The following is a 19,459-nucleotide window of genomic DNA, read 5'->3' as shown; positions in this document are numbered from 1 at the left end:
AATACATAACGTATGTTATTTTAAATGATAATGTTTTATAAATTTTCTTAGTGACTTTTTGAAATCTGGTTCACTAATATGGATAGCAGTACTGATGATGGGTTAATGGCTTCAAGCATTTTAGCAAGCTTCCTAAATAAATCTTTTAAAAGAAATTTATATTTCATTTAATAAAAACTATATAGAAATTGCAAAAACATAAATTATGTCATCTTTCTTTAGGGTAGTTTACTTTATAATTTGTATATTTTTAAATAGTGAATACTTACTTCTGAGAAACCGATCAAGTTTTAATCAAATTTCTAATGATTAAATCTATATTATATAGTATAAAGTAAATTATTAATTATTGTGTTTACGTTAGGTATCCTAAAATGATTAAAAAATACTATGTTCTTTTATTTGCTAAAATTTATGAAACAGTGTTAAAAAGCTTAACATTAACAAACAAATATATTTGCCAATCGTCCGATCTAAATTTGCTCATTATAAGGAAACTTTAATAGGAAAGTAATATACAAATAAATAAACAAACATATTTTAATTCGCGGTTTTAATTTTAATATAATTGTTACTATCAATATTAATAATTTATACAACATTTAGAAAAAAGTTATTTATTTAATTACTTTTTAAACATTCATAATTATTAACTTACTATATACAATTCTAAAAATTACTACTCGTAAATACATCAACTCGGTCAGGGGAATAAAGGTATTAAAGAAAAATGAAATGAAAATTTGATGATTTTAATGTAAAATATTCAAATTAAACACATCTGAATTCATTTTGGAAACACTGCTTAACGTTAATTTTTAAAAAATAGCAAAATTCATCAAATAGTTTACTAGGGAAATTAATACATTATAACAATTTAAATAGGCAAAATATAAAAAATTCAAAATTAAACAAAACAAATCTTCAAGAAAAGTTAATAGAAAAGAAAAAGCCCTTGTAAATAGAGTATATGTTATGCCCCTGTTCATTTGTTTGGCATCCTCCTAATTAAATTGTCAATGTGGTTTTTCTCATCTCATTTATAGCCATTGCTTTTGCATACAGTTCAGCAGCTCAGCTCTTATCTGGAACACTATTACTTAATTTAAAACACGTCTTTTTAACATATCCGAAACATGCTAGATAGAAGTTAGGTCAGGAAATTACGCATCCTAATCTCCTTGCATGATTTCCATTTTCCATTTCCATAGTACTGGAGCTCTAACTCTTGTGTAAAAATTATTTTTATGTAATGTATTTTTTATTGTTTGAGCAATTATACTAATCCATAAATATTTTGAAACTCACTCCTTAGCTAGTTGGCAGTAATGCTGGAGTTTTTTAATGCCTGAAGACGAATAAATCTATCATATACAGATCGCGTTATGGTGAGCTACGTATTGCCCAAACCTCACTTTTCTGTGTTACTACTGCACGTTGCATTAATAATTTTTGAGCGTTATTTTCGTGCTTTTTCACTATGGCTGTTTATACCCCTTCCGAAAGAGTTTAACTAATTAAATGGTTTTATGGAGGCAATTCGGCAGTACAATGTAGAGATTTGTTTTCAGTAACATTTGAGAATAGACCGATTCCTTGTGCAAAAACGGTTTTAAATGTGGTTACAAATTCTGAGACAACTTTTTGTCTTCAAGATTGTAAAAAATGCCACACAAAACTTCAAGAACCACCTGTTGAAGTGGTCCATGATATAGAACGGCGGGAAGAAATAGTTTGCAGTACCCTAGAACTTGATTCGACACGGTCCACTAGAAGTGTTGGAGAGGAACTGGGAATGAGCAATAAAACTGTTGCTCGTATCTGGAAAAAATATGGGTACAAATGTTTCAAGTATTCAAAAACTCAGGAAATATTTCCTGAAGACCAGTAGCGAAGAATGGAATTTTGTTAAACCCTGATGGAAAAGGCAAATGAAAACGAATATTTTTTACAAAATATTTTGTTTTCTGATGAATCTTCTTTTCCATTACATGGCAAACACAATCCTTCCATTGTTCGTTATTGGTCTCAGGAAAACGAGCACAGAAGTTTTCAGTTTCGTACCCAGTATCCTCAGAAATTGACTGTTTGGGCAGGTATTTTGGGCGACAATGTTATAGGGCCATTTTTTTAATGATGGCACTTTAAACGCCCAAAAGTACCTTGAGTTGCTGCAAAACCAAGTTCTTCCTGCCATTCAAATCCTACCTGATGTAGACCTGGGATCGATTTATTTTCAGCAAGATGGCTGTCCTGCTCATAACGCGGCTAGGGTAAAAGAATTTTTAACAAATACTTTTCCTAACCGCCTTATTAGTGGAACTGGCGATATTAAATGTCCTCCTAAATCTCCAGATTTGTCTCCAAATGACTTTTATCTGTGGGATTATCTTAAGCAGACCATTTACAAGCATAAATTTAGTAGGCCAACAAATTTAGAAGAGTTGCGAAGGTGCCAATTCCATTTTACCTGAAACTCTTTTGGAGGTGTGAAATAGCTTTTATGATAATAACGCTTTAATTTTGGTTATGTAAAACACAGCATATTAAACATTTTAAGATTACAAGTCTATGCGGGTTTTACACATTGTCATGTCTGTAAAACCCGCATTAGAATAAATATTTTAAAAATGCCTGGATTTTCGCGTAATATTTTGAGACATTTTGTCGCGACCTCTCACGAAAGTCAGATATTTACTAATCCCGTCCTCGGGCCGGCCGGGGCGGTGCTCTGTCCAGGCACTCGTACACGCGCGACGTTGCAAAATTTTACCTCTATGCGGTTTCCTATAAGTAAAGAACGAAAACACGATCTGTATAGGTTCTGTTGCTCATGTTGGACTAGTATTCATTTCTCTCACATCACCTAGGTCTTTAAATCTCAACATCTTCTGGCACGTCATGAATGTTTATAACAGCTTGTCTCATATCAAAAGCTCGTAACTGCATTTTCCGATTAAGATGTTGAATTTTCGCTAAATTGGCAACAAAACTTGTGCTTAATATATTTTTTAAGTTTACCAAATATGCCTTGAATAATTTAAACTATTTATTCAATATCAACCAAAATAACTTACTGCGATAAGGTTTGTCCAGTAAATATAAAACCTAATATATTTTAGGGATGAATTTTTTCGTATAAAAACACAACGGCTTCTTTTCTTTGTCCTCTGTATAATTTGGAAGCATGTATACAGGGTGTCCCGTAATTAATTGGACATAGGTTAATGTAGGATACCTGACATGAAATTAAACCGTTTGAGCTCAATATCGCTTAGCAAAATGTTATTGGTTTTCGTTCTACAGGGTGTTAAAACTAATTTTTTACCAAACATTTATTGAAATATTCTGGAATCCACTGGACAGATTAACCTAAAATTTGACGTACTCAAACATTTAAAGCGTTGTACGATAGATTAGGCGAAACGGGCTCATTTCGTTCAAAAAACTTAAATGCGGGAAGACCAAGGATAATTGGAGCAGATATGGAAGATGACATTTTGGTTCGTGTTATCGAAAATCCTGAAACCAGCACACAACGTGTTGAGGCAGCCACTAGTGTAAGGAAATCTTCGGTGTCCAAAATTATACGCCAAGAAAAACTGTATCCGTATCATTTCACTCCAGTTCAAAATCTTCTTCCTCAAGACTTTCCTGCAAGACTCCAATTCAGTCAATTTTTAAGCGAGCGCTAATTGAATGATCCATTTTTTTGTAATAAAATCTAGTATTTACGGATGAAGCCACGTTCACAAGGAGAGGTGTTTTTAATTAGCGTAACAATCATATCTATTCGATGGAAAATCCTCATGCTTTCCAAGAACACCATTTTCAACATGAGTTTTCAATAAATACTTGGTGTGGTATCTTTGGGGATTGTATTGTGGGACCGTTTGAATTGCCAGCTAAGCTTAATGGAGAACGTTATCTACATTTCTTGAGGAATGATCTATTTATTCTTCTTGAAGATGTGCCTCTAAATTTAAGACGTGACAGTTGGTATATGCACGATGGTGCACCGGCACATTATTCACTGCAAGTCAGAAATTACTTGGAAGAAATTTATCCTCATAAATGGATTGGTAGAGGTAGTGAATATCCGTGGCCTGCGCGTAGTCCCGATCTTAATCCCTTAGATTTTTATTTCTGGGGCTACTTGAAATCACTTGTGTATAAAAATAAAATAAATAACCGTCAGGAATTGTGGCAAAAGATTGTGGAAGGAGTCAATACCATCAGGGCCCAAGAAGAATCATTGTTTGGAGTCAGGCAAATTTTAAATAAAATAATTAGACAATGTGTCCTAGTAGATGGTGAACAATTTGAACAATTATTATAATCAACAGCCTTTTCTAATTTTATCGTTGTTAATTAAATTTTAGATTAAGTGTTCATACGCAACCTAATAAAAAAATACGTTTATTTCGAAAACGGTCTACTTTTTGGAGATCAAAGAAGTATACCTGTTTTGACTAGAATTAAATGCCGTTTTATTATTTTCACCCGCAAATGTACGTACAGGGAGGTCAAAAAAGTTATGACTTTTTTAATTACTAAATGTTGTTGTATGTGGCGCCATCTAGTGGCAATGGCAAAATAGATATCATAATCGTGTTCCTCATACCAAATAATAAGAGTACGCCAAATTTTAGGTTAATCTGTCCAGTGGATTCCAAAATATTTCAATAAATGTTTGGTAAAAAATTAGTTTTAACACCCTGTAGAACGAAAACCAATAACATTTTGCTAAGCGATATTGAGCTCAAACGGTTTATTTTCTTGTCAGGTATCCTACATTGACCTATGTCTAATTAATTACAGAACACCCTGTATATTTTTTTGTTCTATTCTTCATTTATATAATAGGCCTTCTTTAAGCGATAGAAGTAAGTTAAAGCCTTTTATTGTTAACTCAAATATTTTGTTTTTAGATATCATTATACTAATATTATTTTTTACAAAAATAGACCAAGGCGAGTAACTGTTCTTAAAAAGTTTAGACACAAAAATTATTTTTTTTAATATCTTTATACGAATGACTGTTCGAGCTTTTATATTTCCACTTATTAGACACTATAATCATTTGAATATTTACGTATAATTTCTATTTTGCAAGTCTTAATAAGTTTTAAGTTATTGAAATTTTTGCGATTGTTTATTAATACTTTCTTATGAGAACATCATCTCTATGATTTCAAACTTACTGCTTCAGCACATACTTAAATTTCAAGTATAGTAGTCCAGCAATAGAACAATGTTTTTTCTGAAAACTTTTTCTTTGGTAAAAGTCATAACAAATATGATTAAATTCAATAGACCCAAAGGTAGGATTACGGACATAATTTATTTTGAGCACATGTCAAAAATCATGCTTTTTAGCTGTCAGAATTATGCTTCCACTTGCTATTTACATTGTTTTTTGAGTTCTCTGAATTTTTATATTTGGGTTTTTAAAATACGTGCATATAAATTAGAAAAAAATATCTTTGTGTCGCCAGAAAAAATCGGCAAAACTTTGACGTTTAAAAATTATTTTTTCCTTCTTTTTTAAAAAAATTTGATATTTATGGTTTATTTAGAGTACAATAATTGAATTTTAACATATGGACTTTATAATTTACTTGACTATTATAACTTTTTTGCTAGTTCAATTGTGTTGGAATTTGATATTTGCCATTTAACAAGTATATTTAGTTTTATGACAAATTGAATTTTAAGGTCACGTGAGTTACATTACTTCTACGCTATTAGTTAAAAACGCTCGGACCCGTCGATTTTTATTTCAAGTTGCGCATTTTTGTACGAGAACTTTGTATATACAGGGTTGCTCAAAAATAAATTACGACCATCATTTCCTTTTTTTCAAATGAAAGCACCTTTTTTTTTTTATTTCATCTTTGGATTTCGCGTGGAATTCTACGTATGCTTCGTGAATCATGTCCTATACCTAAAGTCAATAGTTATCGAAAGAAAGACGATTCATGTAACAAATAAAAAAAGAACAAAAATTAAGTTAAATGTTCAAAATGGTTGCCATTCACGGCTTGACAATATCCAAGGCGATTAATAACGTTTCGTTGCACATTTTCAATCATTTCAAAGCTAGTAATACTGGAACTAATTCAAATTAGAGAAAATCGAGATATACTTGTCCCGTTAAAGTCTGTTCAAAGAAAAAGGGACCTATTACTCTTTCGCGCACTATTCCACACCACACATTTAGTTTTTGAGGGTACTGGGTGTTTACCTCTAAAATCCAATGCGGATTTTCTGTTGCCCAATATCGACAATTTTGTCTGTTCACACTACCATTCAAACAGAACGTGGCGTCATCGGAAAAAATTATATTTGTTACTAAATTATTATTTAGATTGCACATGTTTTGTAAGCGTTCACAAAACTCATTTCGCTTATCGAAATCGTCATCAAATAACTCCTGCACAGGAATAACTTTGTAGGGGTGATATTTGTGCTTTTTAACTATTCGGTGAACTATAGATTTCGCTATGTGTAAATTTGCCCCAATCTGCGACAGAGGAGTGCATGGATTTTCTTCCAAAGAAAGCAAAACGTCAAGTTGTTCATTTTCATCTCAAGCAGGACAATCAGATTTCGGCAGATCTCTAACATGACCGAATTCTCTAAATTTAGCCTCTATTCTACTCACCACCTTCTGACATATCGGAGGACGATCAGGATGGATTTCATTGAATAATTGGGCAGCTTCTCTTTGAGTACGTGTTCTATCACCAAACACAACCATGCACAGAATTTCTATTTTTTCTCATTCCGTTTTACCATTGTGAAAACCGCAACTTTGCTCGTACACTTCACACTTGACAATATCTGTTTGGCGTACAAATGTCATACAGTTTCTATAAAAATACACGATCACCAGCCAACAATAAAAAAACACGAATGAATGGAATTTTGCTGTGTATAAAAATTCTCAGAGATAAGGTGACTCGTAAGGTGAACTTCAATAATAATGTTTGGTCGTCTTTTTTTCGATAACTGTTGACTTAAGGTATAGGACATGATGCATGAAACATACACATTACAATAACTCTATATAACATTATAGTACTTTAAAGCACCTTACCCCAAAAACTTATTCTTTTTTCCTTTCGCATTAATATTTGGCCCTTCCACTTACCAGTTTGAATTACTTTTGATAATGTTTGGTCTTTATTACAACATTCCTTAAATCTCTTTATTAACAAGATATAAACGTTTTAAACTGATCTCAATGTATTCAAAACTTGCAACCAAGCATCTGTACCTACTTTTTAGGAGAACCCACTTACTATTTCCGTGCTTTTTTTGCTTATTTGAATATTTCTTCATTCTTAATGGTAATTATTTCGACATTTTAATTAGGCAATTATAAATAAAACAATAGAATAATAGGTTATAAAGTATATAAGAAATGTGGGACAATCCATCTACTTTTTACTGGTGAGCCCAGATTTTTATATGAAATTTTTAAATCTTTGATAAACCAATATTTCTTTTTGTGTTTATTTTTTATTATTAGAAAAGTCGTCCCAACTAGCAATTTTTTGACCCGACAACGTTGCATTGTTACGTTTTCTTAACCATAGAAACAACCACGTTTTACGCCAATTTAAAAGAGATTTTTTTTGGTTGTCTTAAAGTTACGCAGTGACTACCCGTTAACTTTTTAAACGCTTTTGCAACATTTTAAAGGTGCTAATTTTTGGACGGATCAATGCCAGAACGGCAGAAAAATCAAATAATTTTTTAACAATAAACTAATAGATAACTCCAGTAGGCAGCTAGTCATCTTTTAAACAGTCCTTAATTAATATTTGTTTTGTATGTAGTTTATTATAGTGAATTATACGCTTAAAATAGCCGTTTTGAAGGATTTACAAGCACTTAATTTATAAACGGAAGGTACTTTACTGTGATAAAAGATGTTATTTTAGCTCTAAATAATACAAAATATGCCTTCTGCCAAAAAATGCTTCCTTCTGCCATTTCCATTAATTCTACATAATCCATATCAACTTCAGCTCAGCTAGTTGTAGGCATTTTTGCTTCCATTGCAACCTTTTTTTGCGTCTGTAGTAAATTACAGAATATTTATATTAAGTGTTTATATTTTTTCATATTTTAAAGCAGAACGAAAATAATAAATCCCAATAATTTCAAACAAATAATAAATTATAAAAATAAAAATGTAGATTTAGTAGGTTATGTTGAATTAAATATTTTTTCCCTCTTATTCTCTCGACCTTTGTTTTTCTTCTTCCTAAAATTCCTAATGTGTGAAAAAGCTTCTTCAGCGAAAAATGGTCAACACAGACGAGCAGGAAATGTAATAGCCATTCGCTAACGATGAAGTAACGTTGTTCTTACTCGGTTTTTGATTCGAAAAATTATTGTTTTAAGTGTAAATTACTATTGCTACCATCTATAGTAAAAAAATACGTCGTAGAAACAGCAGACTTCTAAAACAGTTGCGACACAGATGCAGTACATCGAAGCTTGGTCGTAAAATAAACGTCGTTGCAAAACCAACTAAATTTTGCACTGAAAACAACGTTGCAACAAGTAAAAATAAGAGTAATCGCAATTTAGGTGACAACAAATTGTTACTTGGGATATTATATAGATCTTTTAGCACATAGGAGAAATCTGATAGTGGATCATCAGAATTTAATATAAAATCTAACTTAATAAAGTTATGTTGGCTCTATATTATCAAAAACTTACACTAACTATATCGTTCAGTATAACTTTCTTGCTCTATACATTAACAACATTTATAAAGGAAAAGCCTCAATCAGAAAAAATAATCTTAGCTTACTAACACGATATGAAACATTTTCATATACAGTGCTTTCATTTCAAAACGATCCACACTTACAGTAACTTAAAAGTCAAATTAGATATACAGGGGGACGTTTAATTATGCATTTACTGAAGTTCTGTCAATCGTCAATCACCTCCTCACCTCCAGCTAACCTCACTTTAATATGTCAAATAGGAACCCCCATCGTGTGATACATCATAGTAAGTAGCGTAAAATTCTCTATTCAACGGTACCAAAAAAAAAATAAAATCGGTAAATATGTAAGCAAATAGTTAGCGAAAATGTCTTGAAATAATAAATATTTTATTTACGCCAAACTTTGGTATGTCAAATGGCTACCCCATGGTGTGATACACTATTTTAAAGGGCATTCATTATGCTATCAATGGTTGTAAAAAAAAATAAAATTGATTGACCAAGAAGCAATTAAAGTGTAAATCGGTAGAGTAGAAAAACAAATTTAATTAGTTTAACACATTTATTTTATTAAATGTTTAAAATGCGCGCCGTTATTAGCAAGACAATAAAAAAGCCTATTTTCAAACTCCTTACAAACATTGGCAAGGGTCTGCCCGCTAATTTCTCTGCATTCTTGAAATATTCTATTTTTTAAATTCTTAATACTCTCAGGTGGGGTTTTATAAACTTTGCTTTTTAAGTAGCCCCAAAGAAAAAAGTCCCCACTAGACTTTTTTAGGTCCGGAGATCGCACAGGCCATTCGATTGCACCATATCTGCCAATCCACTTTTCTCGAAAATTTTTATCAAGCCACTCTCGAACTACCAAAGTGTAGTGCGCGGGAGCTCCATCCTGCTGAAAATGTATATTATTTTCATTCTATAATATAGCACCATGTTGATCTACTTGATTTTCCATAGATTGGATGATGGAAGGGTATATTCCATTTTCTAAAAGGTTTAAATAAATTTCGCCAGTCAAATTTTCTTGCAAAAAAATGGCCCGATTATTTCATTCCCATAAATTCCTGCCCAAACATTAATTTTTTGGGGATATTGGGTATGGCCTTCCCGAAAAACATGCGGATTTTCATTATCCCAGTATCTACAGTTATGTCTGTTCACATGATTTACACTTTAATTGCTTCTTGGTCAATCAATTTTATTTTTTTTATAATTATTGATAGCATAATAACCCTTTAAAATAATGTATCACACCATGGGGTAGCCATTTGACATACCAAAGTTTGGCGTAAATAAAATATTCATTATTTCTAGACATTTTCGCTAACTATTTGCTTACACATTTACCGATTTCATTTTTTTTTGATACCGTTGAATAGAGAATTTTACGCTGCTTACTATGATGTATCACACGATTGAGGTTCCCTTTTGACATATTAAAGTGAGGTTAGCTGGAGGTGAGGAGGTGATTGACAGAACTTCAGTAAATGCATAATTAAACGTCCCCCTGTATATCTAATTTAACGTGTTTTTTTTTTTTTTTTTTTTTTTAAGAAATTTAATAAGGGTGGATCGTTTTGAAATGAAAGCACTGTATATACAAGATTTTTCAATATATACATGTCTATTAGATGCAATCGGTTATATAGTATGCAATCAATAGCAGCAAATAAGATATTTGTCATAAACTTGCTGAATCAACATGCATTTTTAAATAACTTAACAAATAACTTACAGAAAATTATACAGACGAGCTCCTTTCATTATAATTAATTATAAACTCTTCAGATAAAATTACGTGCAAGACATGAAATTTGAGATAACAAGCATTCTAGAGAATATTACATAAAATATATTTATAGTCTTTTTAAGCAAATAAACAAACTTAGGTCTATTCTAAAAAACATCTTATTGACAATAATCATCCAACCTTCATGAGGCAATTTCTATACAAAAACTAAAATTTCATGCTCACAACATATTAATTTTTACTAATGTTTAGGAGTAATACGTGGAGAAGTATAATGTTTATCTGCTAAATTTAGATGATGAAGAAATAAAAAAGTTTATTTGCTTTATTCCATAGAAATTAAGTATTTAGTAGTAGCAGGGTTCAATTCCCAGATTCAATGTGAATTTTCAATTTATTCTACCTTCTTTTATAGTATATTCTAGTTTTTAATTTTACCTTTCTAGTTGCGTATGCGTAATTTGAATCTAATATTCACGATTTAAATTAATTTAAGACATATTTTTCAAAAATTACGTAAAGCTTTTATATTATTGTATTTGTAGAAATATGTGGCAATTCTCCAAATTACTGCAATTTAACAATTTTATTTACAGTTAAAGTTTTTATCTCTTAAATTACAAAAGCTTTTAATCCGCTTAATAAAAATAATATATTTAAAATAGTTTATAGGACCTAAAATAAAACACAAACAATATCATAAACAAGTCTATTTAATTGACATTATAAACAACTAAAATCTAACACAAGCCACAGTAATACTACTTAATCGAGACATTACGATTTTTTCAGTAATTTATTTCTATTCATTATTACATAATGCTTTATGACATAAATACAATAAGGTAAAAATGCAAATCATTGTCCAAAAATTGTTCAACCAATCATAACCGCTTTGAACTCTAAAAAATAATATTATACGTTTTAGGAAATTTAACGAAAAATTTTGAAATATTACCTTCCCAGTCAACAGTTCCAGAACCATCGGTGTCGATTTCATCAATCATATTGTCCAAGTCATCATCAGTTAACTTTTCATCCAATTCCTGTAAAATTTCTCTTAGGACTTCAATGGTAATAAAACCATTACCTTTAAGATTAAAGAGACATATTAAAATATAAGCTTACTTGAAAAAAATATATTTACCATCTCTATCATAGATTCTAAATGCTCCCTTTAGTTCTGACTGAATGGCATCAGTATCTTCTTCCTCTTCAATTAAAAATCTTGCAGCCAAATTTGCAAATTCTTCAAAACTCACTTCGCCATTTCCATCTTCGTCTATTTCATCAATTATACTCTAAAAATGACGATTGCAATATTAAAAAATATTTTATTAAAAGCATATGTGAGTTATGGGAACACTCCAAAATCTTATTTTTCTGAGTAAAGAATTATTTTATACTAGTTTACCCTCTTCTAAATCTGCATATAATAAAATTTTAATGTTTTAAAATTGGAGTACTGCAAATTTCATAAATAATAATAATAATATAAAAACTTCAAAATTTTTATAATATAAACTAGTTATACCTCTAGTTCATCACCCACTAATTGAGTCCCTAGCATATCCAAAATTGTTCCAATCATGTCAGTCGAAATAAATCCTTTTCTGTCAACATCGAATGCATCAAAAGTCGATTTTAGCACTAGAATTAAACGTAACTATTTGTCAGACTTAAAAAAATAATTTTATATATATACTTACTAGATAGTTGTTCCTTATCCAAATCATCCTAAAAACACAAGTTCAACTATTTTGTTAGTTCTGCATATTTATGAAACTTGACCATATTTACCATATTTACAATTCCACATTCATCAACGCTCTCAACAAAAGACATAACTTTCTGTAATGATAGCTTTCTCGTACTCATGTTTAATTTGGGCCGACGGCACTTCGGTAGGGGAAGCACAAAATAGAACAAACCTCTTCATTTTATTTGTTTTATTGGAATTCAAAATATTTATTTGCGGATCTGCAGTATTCTTTGTCCTCTGCGTTTGGTATTCCATCCAGGATCGTATTCAAGAAAATCATCGGTGCACAAACTTATATTTCAACAAATAAAAATGGTTTTACATCTTCCACTAAAAATATCAACATTCTAGTTCCACTATTCATAATTCTTTATTGTGTAATTTACTAATTTCAGTTTTATCTGCTTATAAATTTTTCAGTCCAACTATTTTTTATTTAATTTATCTTAATTTCTGTTTTTAAAATCTATTTTAAATGTTATGTTGAACATGCCTTTTCAATTTTTAATTTATGTTCTCCATTTTATTTTTGCAGTTTTTTTTAACTAGATTTTTATTCAAAAAAAATTCTAAATTTGCATTAAGCAACGGTATCGGAAACAATAATTTTCTATAACATTGCAAGATACAGATTTAAGAATAATCTTTAATTGCACGATTAAACATATGGATTGTACTAGTGTTTCTTATATTTGTACTACTCTTATATAGTGCAGTTTGTTTCTTATATTTGTAGTAGGTAAGCAATTAAAGATAACGGACGCTTGAGATAGTGGATTATGCAAAGCAAAATTTGTTCTAATAATGGTTTAAGTAAATATTGTTACATTGTCGAGTATTAATTTCATACACAGTATTAGTAAATACCAATGTAGTGTTGCATTTAAGCTGATTGTTGATAATTTTGAAAATAAACTTACTTTGCTCAATTTTTAAAATTGTACTCAAAGTATATACATTTAAGGACTGATAAGTTAGATTTGTAATATATAAATAAAGTTTGTATTAAACGATTTTGAAGGGTTTAAATTTTGCTAAAATTAGTTGTACCTGCTACACCCCATACAGGAATTAAATATCTCATAATTGACCAATAATTAGAACTATGGATATTCATTTCCGCCTTAATATTAATAATATCGTTTATTTATCATAATAGCTACATACAAAAAACTAGTATCAAAAAAAAAATTATTAAAATATACAAACTACAAAATACATAAGGCTGGAAGGAGAAACAATACAAAAACGTTGAGAAGCACGAAAAACTAAACATTAAAAAGTCATAAAAACTAACTTAGATTAAAAATGGTAAAGTTAAAATTGTAAATATAAAATGGTAAAGATAAAATTTTAAGCTTAAAATGAAATTTAAAATGGTACATATACAATGACAAAATCTTACAATACTGACGAAGACAAGAATAAAATAAATATCACAATATTTTAACATTTATTTAAAACGCATCCCCTCAGGAGCCACTTGAACTGGTTCAAATTATTACAAGTTTTGATATCATTAGGTAGCTTATTAAACTCAATTGAGCCCTTGAATAAAATAGTATTGAGCATTTGACTGGTTCGACATCTATCTACCAGAATAAAATTTGTACGATTTCTTGTACTGTATTTATGTACATCTGCAAATATTCTTAATTTTTTGATAAATATATTCGGGTGGTAGACGTTTCTTTATTTTAAAAATAAGCAAGTACACATTAAACTTAATTCTTTATTTTACAGATAACATATTTAGGACATTTAACATAGATGAAACAGGAGTATAACGATCACATTTCAATACTAATTTCATGGCTCTGTTTTGTATTATTTCTAGTTTGTCTACTTTAGACTGATGCAAACCAAATAGCAGTGTAGAGCAGGATTGTAAATAGGGAAGTGCAAGGGTGTTGTAAAGCTGTAATTTTACTTGCATAGACAAATTTTTACATTACTTGTTCGAAAATTTTACTACTAAATTCTTACAATACAATCTGTGTAAATTTAGTAATTGGAGTGGAAATTTAGGTTAGCATCTAAAATTACTTCCAGATACATAATCTCTTTTTCATATAAAATTTTTTCCCCATTCACAATAAGCCGCACAAGTTTTTGATTTCACCGTTCATGTCTGCCTGCATCTCATGTAGGTTCCTTCCTACTAGATACAATATAGTGTCATCGGCAAATAAACTTATTTTACCTTTTTTTATTGCATGTACCATATCGCTGATATAAAGGATAAACAATAGTGGACCTAAGATCGTTCCATTTCTTAATGTTTCACCATATGCAACAATCATCACTCAAACCAACAATAACTGACTCGCATTAGTGAGACTCCCGAAAACCCGGTTGATTTGGTATTATCAATTTATTCTTAGTGCAAAAATCAAGATTGTAGCAACTTTTCATAAATGGGCACTGTGTTTATTGGTCGAAACTCATCGTGATTTTTTGTGTTTGACACCTTGGGAACAGGAATTACTGTTAATAACTTCTATGATTCAGGAAAGATGCCAGTACTAAAAAATATATTAATCACATCTAAGAGGCGATCACCAACAATATATGCGACATCACATAAAACCTGTTTCGATATTCCACTCTCACCATCTCCTACATTTTTTAAACTTTCAAGAATGCTTTTCATTTTTGCCATGGATATTATTTCAAATTCAAAAAAACTTTATTGTCGTTGGAAATTCCCAAATTAGGAGCTATAATTGTTGCCGGGTGTAGAATATATTGAATAATACTAGCAATACTACTGACAAAATATTGGTTAAATTTGTTGCAATTTCTGCTTCTTGCTTTACTATTGCCACCTCAAACTTTATTTCGTCTGGCATCGTTTTAAGATTTTTCACAGTCCTTTTGGGTTATTTCTATGTTCATCAACGATCTCCTGATACTATTTTTCTCTCTTCTGATTTTATTTACAATACTATTTCTTTTGGTCTTATACTCATTCCAGGTATTCTCATCCTTATTTATAATAGCCCTTTTAAATAATGTGTCCCTTTCCACCATCAATTCCTTTATCTCATGGGTAATCCAGTTTTTGTCAAGAAATTTTTGTTTTTGAATTATTTTGATCCTAGGACACATATTGTCCATGACGTTTTTGATATCCACATGACAAATTTATGTGCCAAAAGATTCACATCGGAGATACTGTGATTCCAGTTAATAATTAATAGCTCTTCTTGTAATTTATCACAAACGTAGTTTTTATAAGACCGTTGATATGTTATAATATCTACAGATTGTTCTTTTTGTTTACCAAGAGTTATTGACAACAAAATATCCCCCTTGCCCCTGTGCACATGTTGAAATGAAACAAAGTTGTTGTTTACTAATTCTAGCCTTTCTATGTTCTAAGAGTGACGTAATTTTTAGGTCGCATTTGTGCCACAGACTCTTTGTGACTGAAAATGTTCAGACGACGTTATATTAGGAACGTCATTTCTACATTTGTCTTCTTTATACCATCCTGATTGATCGTTTCAGGTTAATCGTTCATATCCCTTATACCTAATGACATCTACTTTCTTCTTTTAGCACAGGTAAATATTGAGTATTTCTTACTATTTAATTCTATAAATATATTTCATCCATTTTGTAAATCATTTACAAAAAAAAACTCAAAATTTTAAAGTACCATAAAAACCTGCACCATATTTACTGTACAACAAACACATACTAATACGGCTTGGTTTAATAAAAAATTAAAGGCAAATAATTTTAGGTAATCTATCATCTCACTAAAATAAAATATGCAATTGGTGGTAGAGGTGGCGCTGCCGCTGGCTCCACCATCGCTATTTGACAGTTAAGAATTTTAAGTTAAGAAATAAAATCATTAATTTTTATTAGTACCCATGCCTTACAAATAATTATTCAGTTTTTGAAGATTTGTTGTATAAGTGCATGCACGAAACTATTTTGTCTATAAAAAAATTTAATATCTTCTCAAGAGGTAATAATTTCCCGAAATATAAACCGTTTATCTACAAAAAATGTTTTGGTTTAAACAGCGTTTACAGCATATCATCTGGATTCAATCTTGTCTATAGGTTAAAAAATAATTATACGAAAACATGGCATATATTTTGGGCATGCACTTCCTTTTATTAAGTTTAAAAGTTATCAGTATTTTTATACGACATGTTTCGTTAAGAAAATTGATCAAAGAATGTCTGTTTTATTTTGTTATACTTATAAATAAATTAATAAATAAATATTTGGAACAATGTTTTTTTAATGTTCAAGAAGTTCTCAAAGGCCATTTTAAATTATCTAGAATAGTCTTTTAGCTTTTATTTAAAACGACTCATCGACGTCTTTTAGCTTTTATTTAGTACGTCTCATCGGCGTCTTTTAGCACTTATTTAGGACGTCTCGTAGGCGTCTTTTGGCTTTCATTTAAGACGCCTTACCGACGTCTCTTAAGACATCATTTAGGATGCGACATTTGTCCTGAACCTATCTCAAGAAAAGTACTTTTATGATGAAGAGTAAATTGCGTTTTATCCCCTCTAGTAATAACAGATTTTGCCTAAAAAAAGAATCTCTTTGCCGAAAAAAGACTCACATATTGTATAATGGATTGCATATAACGAAATTAAATATTTCCAGAGAGGCAACGAATACTGAGATATAAAGCAGGCAAAAAAGAGAAGTACTGCTCACTCTGCTATTCAAAAAGTCAATATATCTTAAGTTCTACACGGGGTCTAGATAAACTCCTAGAAATCTAAAATTTTGCTCTATAAAGAGTAATTTTCAGGTCAGGTGCAAGTTTCTATACGTGCTTGCGTGACGTAGACCTCCATGACTTGCAGCAGTTTATAAGAAGGAAAGCGAAGAAAAAAGTGAATACGTATATACAGGGTGTTCACTTGAAAACTTCCCACGACGAATTTATCGAAAACCACTGTTTAAAAAAAAAAGCGCCGAAATACGTCAAAAGGTTTGTCAAGGGCTGATTTGACTACTTTCTAACCTAAAATTACTTCACCCCCTTTCACTTCATTGTTTGGGGTCATGTTTGGGGTCATTTTGAAATAAATCCTAATACTTCATTACGCAAAATTGTTGCTGCCACTGGTATTTCATTAGGCTCTGTTCACATAGTTACCAAACTTCACAAATTTCATCCATTCAAAATGAAAATATTGTAAGAGTTAACCAAAGACGATTTTGATAGGCGAGTTGAGTTTTGTTTTGACTGAAGCAAATAATGATAATACTATTCATGTAAAGAATATCTACTTCAACGATGAATGCATATTTTATCTAAATGGATTTGTTAATAAGCATAACTGTAGATATTGGAGCAGTGATAATCCTCATGCATTTGTAGAAGGGCATACCCAGAACCCTCAAAAAATTAATGTATGGGCAGGCATTTTTGGAAATAAAGTGATTGGGCCATTATTCATTACCGGAAGTTTAAATAGAGATATTTATTTGGATATGTTGGAAAATACCATCAATCCGCTTATCACTGAATCCATTGAAAACCAGATCGATGATGATGGAAACCCTATACTTGATGAGGCTGAAATATATTTCCAGCAAGACGGCGCTCTTCCTTACTATGTTCTTCCCGTTCGGCAATGGCTAGACGACGAGTTTCCGGATAAATGGATAGGGCGAAGGGGGCCTATAGAATGGCCTGCTAGATCTCCTGATATAACGCCGTTAGACTTTTTTCTATGGGGTCATTAGAAATCTATTATGTTTACTCCCCAACCTGAAAGTTTGGATGAACTTCGTCAACGCATCATCGACAGCTGCCATGATATCCCACAACATGTTTTTGAAAATGTCCGTCAGCAATTTGAACATCGCCTATATCATTATTTGGCCAAAAACGGGTAACATTTTGAACACTTATTGAAATAAAAACTGATATTTTTATGTTTTTGTTTTCTATCCGAACAAATTAAGATAAACAAAGATTTTTCTAATTTTCGACCGATTTAAAAAAATCAAACGTCAAAATAAAAGACTTTGAAAGACCTTTTAAACAAGCTATTACTCGATACCCCTTGCCATTTAAAATTTTTAAGGGGATGACCCTGGGGGGTAATGGGTGAAAGGGGGTGAAGTAATTTTAGGTTAGAAAGTTGACACACAAACACACAATCCTTGACAAACCTTTTGACGTATTTCGGCGTTTTTCTTTTAAACAGTGGTTTTCGATAAATCTGTGGTGGGAAGTTTTCAAATGAACACCCTGTATATATCGTACATCGTATCGGCGTATATCTTAGGGCGAGTCAATAATGATTTATCTCTTTTCTTAAATCAAACTTGTTTTAATTAAAAAAAGAAAAAGTAAGGCTTTTTATCCTTAAAAAGAGGGAATGACAGAAAAAAATTAAATTGGGAAAAACCTATACTTAGTTAACAGAAAAACTTATACTATACTAAGTAACTAAGATACTTAGGTTTAAAAGCCTAAAGGACTAAGAGGAAAAATTTCACGAATTAAAAGTACTTGGCCTGAAAGTCTTCATACAACTTATTTTATAATTAGTGCTTCAAACTTAGAGGAGTTGTAGAAGGTCTCAAATTAGGCAAGTTCGCACTAAAAACCCCTTTTCGAAAATGATTAGATGTTGAGATGCAGGGTTATAAAATTTAAAGAAAAGATCTAGTTTTTAACATTAACAGTGATAAAAAATCACTTTGTGGTACCAACTTCCACATGCGAAAACGGTACGTGTAAGAAAATAAAGCCAAGAGACAAAATTTACTCTAAATTAAATGAAATTTAAACAATATTTTTCATTTGAAGAAAACACAGTGATAATAATTTTTGGATAGGGGTTTATTGCGCAAACTTGCTTGTTTTGAGGCCCCCTCCTGCCTCTCTCAGTTTGTCCCACTAATCATGAATAACGCTGTATACGTGAAGAAAACGCCTGCAATAATAAATAAAAACACTGGTTAATATTGGACTTGAAATAATACAAGTTAAAAAAGTGCACCTGTAATAATGTTACGTTTTTTTTACCACACACTTTTAAATTATTGTTAAAATATTTTAGTATAATTTAATAAAGCTGAAAAACTCTCAAGCTATAAGGTTTAAAAACTTTAAATAAACATGGTTTAGGCTTTTAACCCTTTCGGCTCCAATGGGACAAATAAATCCCAACATACATTT

The 19,459-nt window shown here is 30.9% G+C and overlaps 1 protein-coding gene across 1 annotated transcript; it reads right to left on the bottom strand.

Moving 5' to 3' along the window:
* Positions 1–11,209: 11,209 nt before the first annotated feature.
* LOC126742302 (troponin C, isoallergen Bla g 6.0101-like) lies at positions 11,210–12,454 on the bottom strand. The gene is made up of 6 exons (XM_050448943.1): positions 12,315–12,454; positions 12,224–12,251; positions 12,049–12,164; positions 11,662–11,815; positions 11,473–11,604; positions 11,210–11,416 (listed from the first exon to the last, which is right to left on the bottom strand). Exons 1-6 carry the CDS (start codon positions 12,390–12,392, stop codon positions 11,391–11,393), a joined length of 534 nt encoding a protein of 177 aa, XP_050304900.1. The 5' UTR covers positions 12,393–12,454; the 3' UTR covers positions 11,210–11,390.
* Between the last annotated feature and the right edge of the window lie 7,005 nt (positions 12,455–19,459).

The sequence above is a fragment of the Anthonomus grandis genome, chromosome 11, assembly GCF_022605725.1.
Source record: "Anthonomus grandis grandis chromosome 11, icAntGran1.3, whole genome shotgun sequence".
Classification (NCBI taxonomy): Eukaryota; Metazoa; Arthropoda; class Insecta; order Coleoptera; family Curculionidae; genus Anthonomus; species Anthonomus grandis.
Note: the sequence above shows the minus strand (reverse complement) of the source record. Positions and strands in the feature narration are given on the sequence as shown.

What these genes read in the sequence shown, in the direction of transcription:
- LOC126742302 (XM_050448943.1), bottom strand. Translation starts at nt 12,392, where the DNA reads ATGAGTACGAGAAAGCTATCATTACAGAAAGTTATGTCTTTTGTTGAG. An exon ending in TAGTGGGTGATGAACTAGAG is followed by an intron (nt 11,816 to 12,048) that starts GTATAACTAGTT and finishes CGTCATTTTTAG; the next exon opens with AGTATAATTGATGAAATAGA. An exon ending in TGGAACTGTTGACTGGGAAG is followed by an intron (nt 11,417 to 11,472) that starts GTAATATTTCAA and finishes ATTATTTTTTAG; the next exon opens with AGTTCAAAGCGGTTATGATT.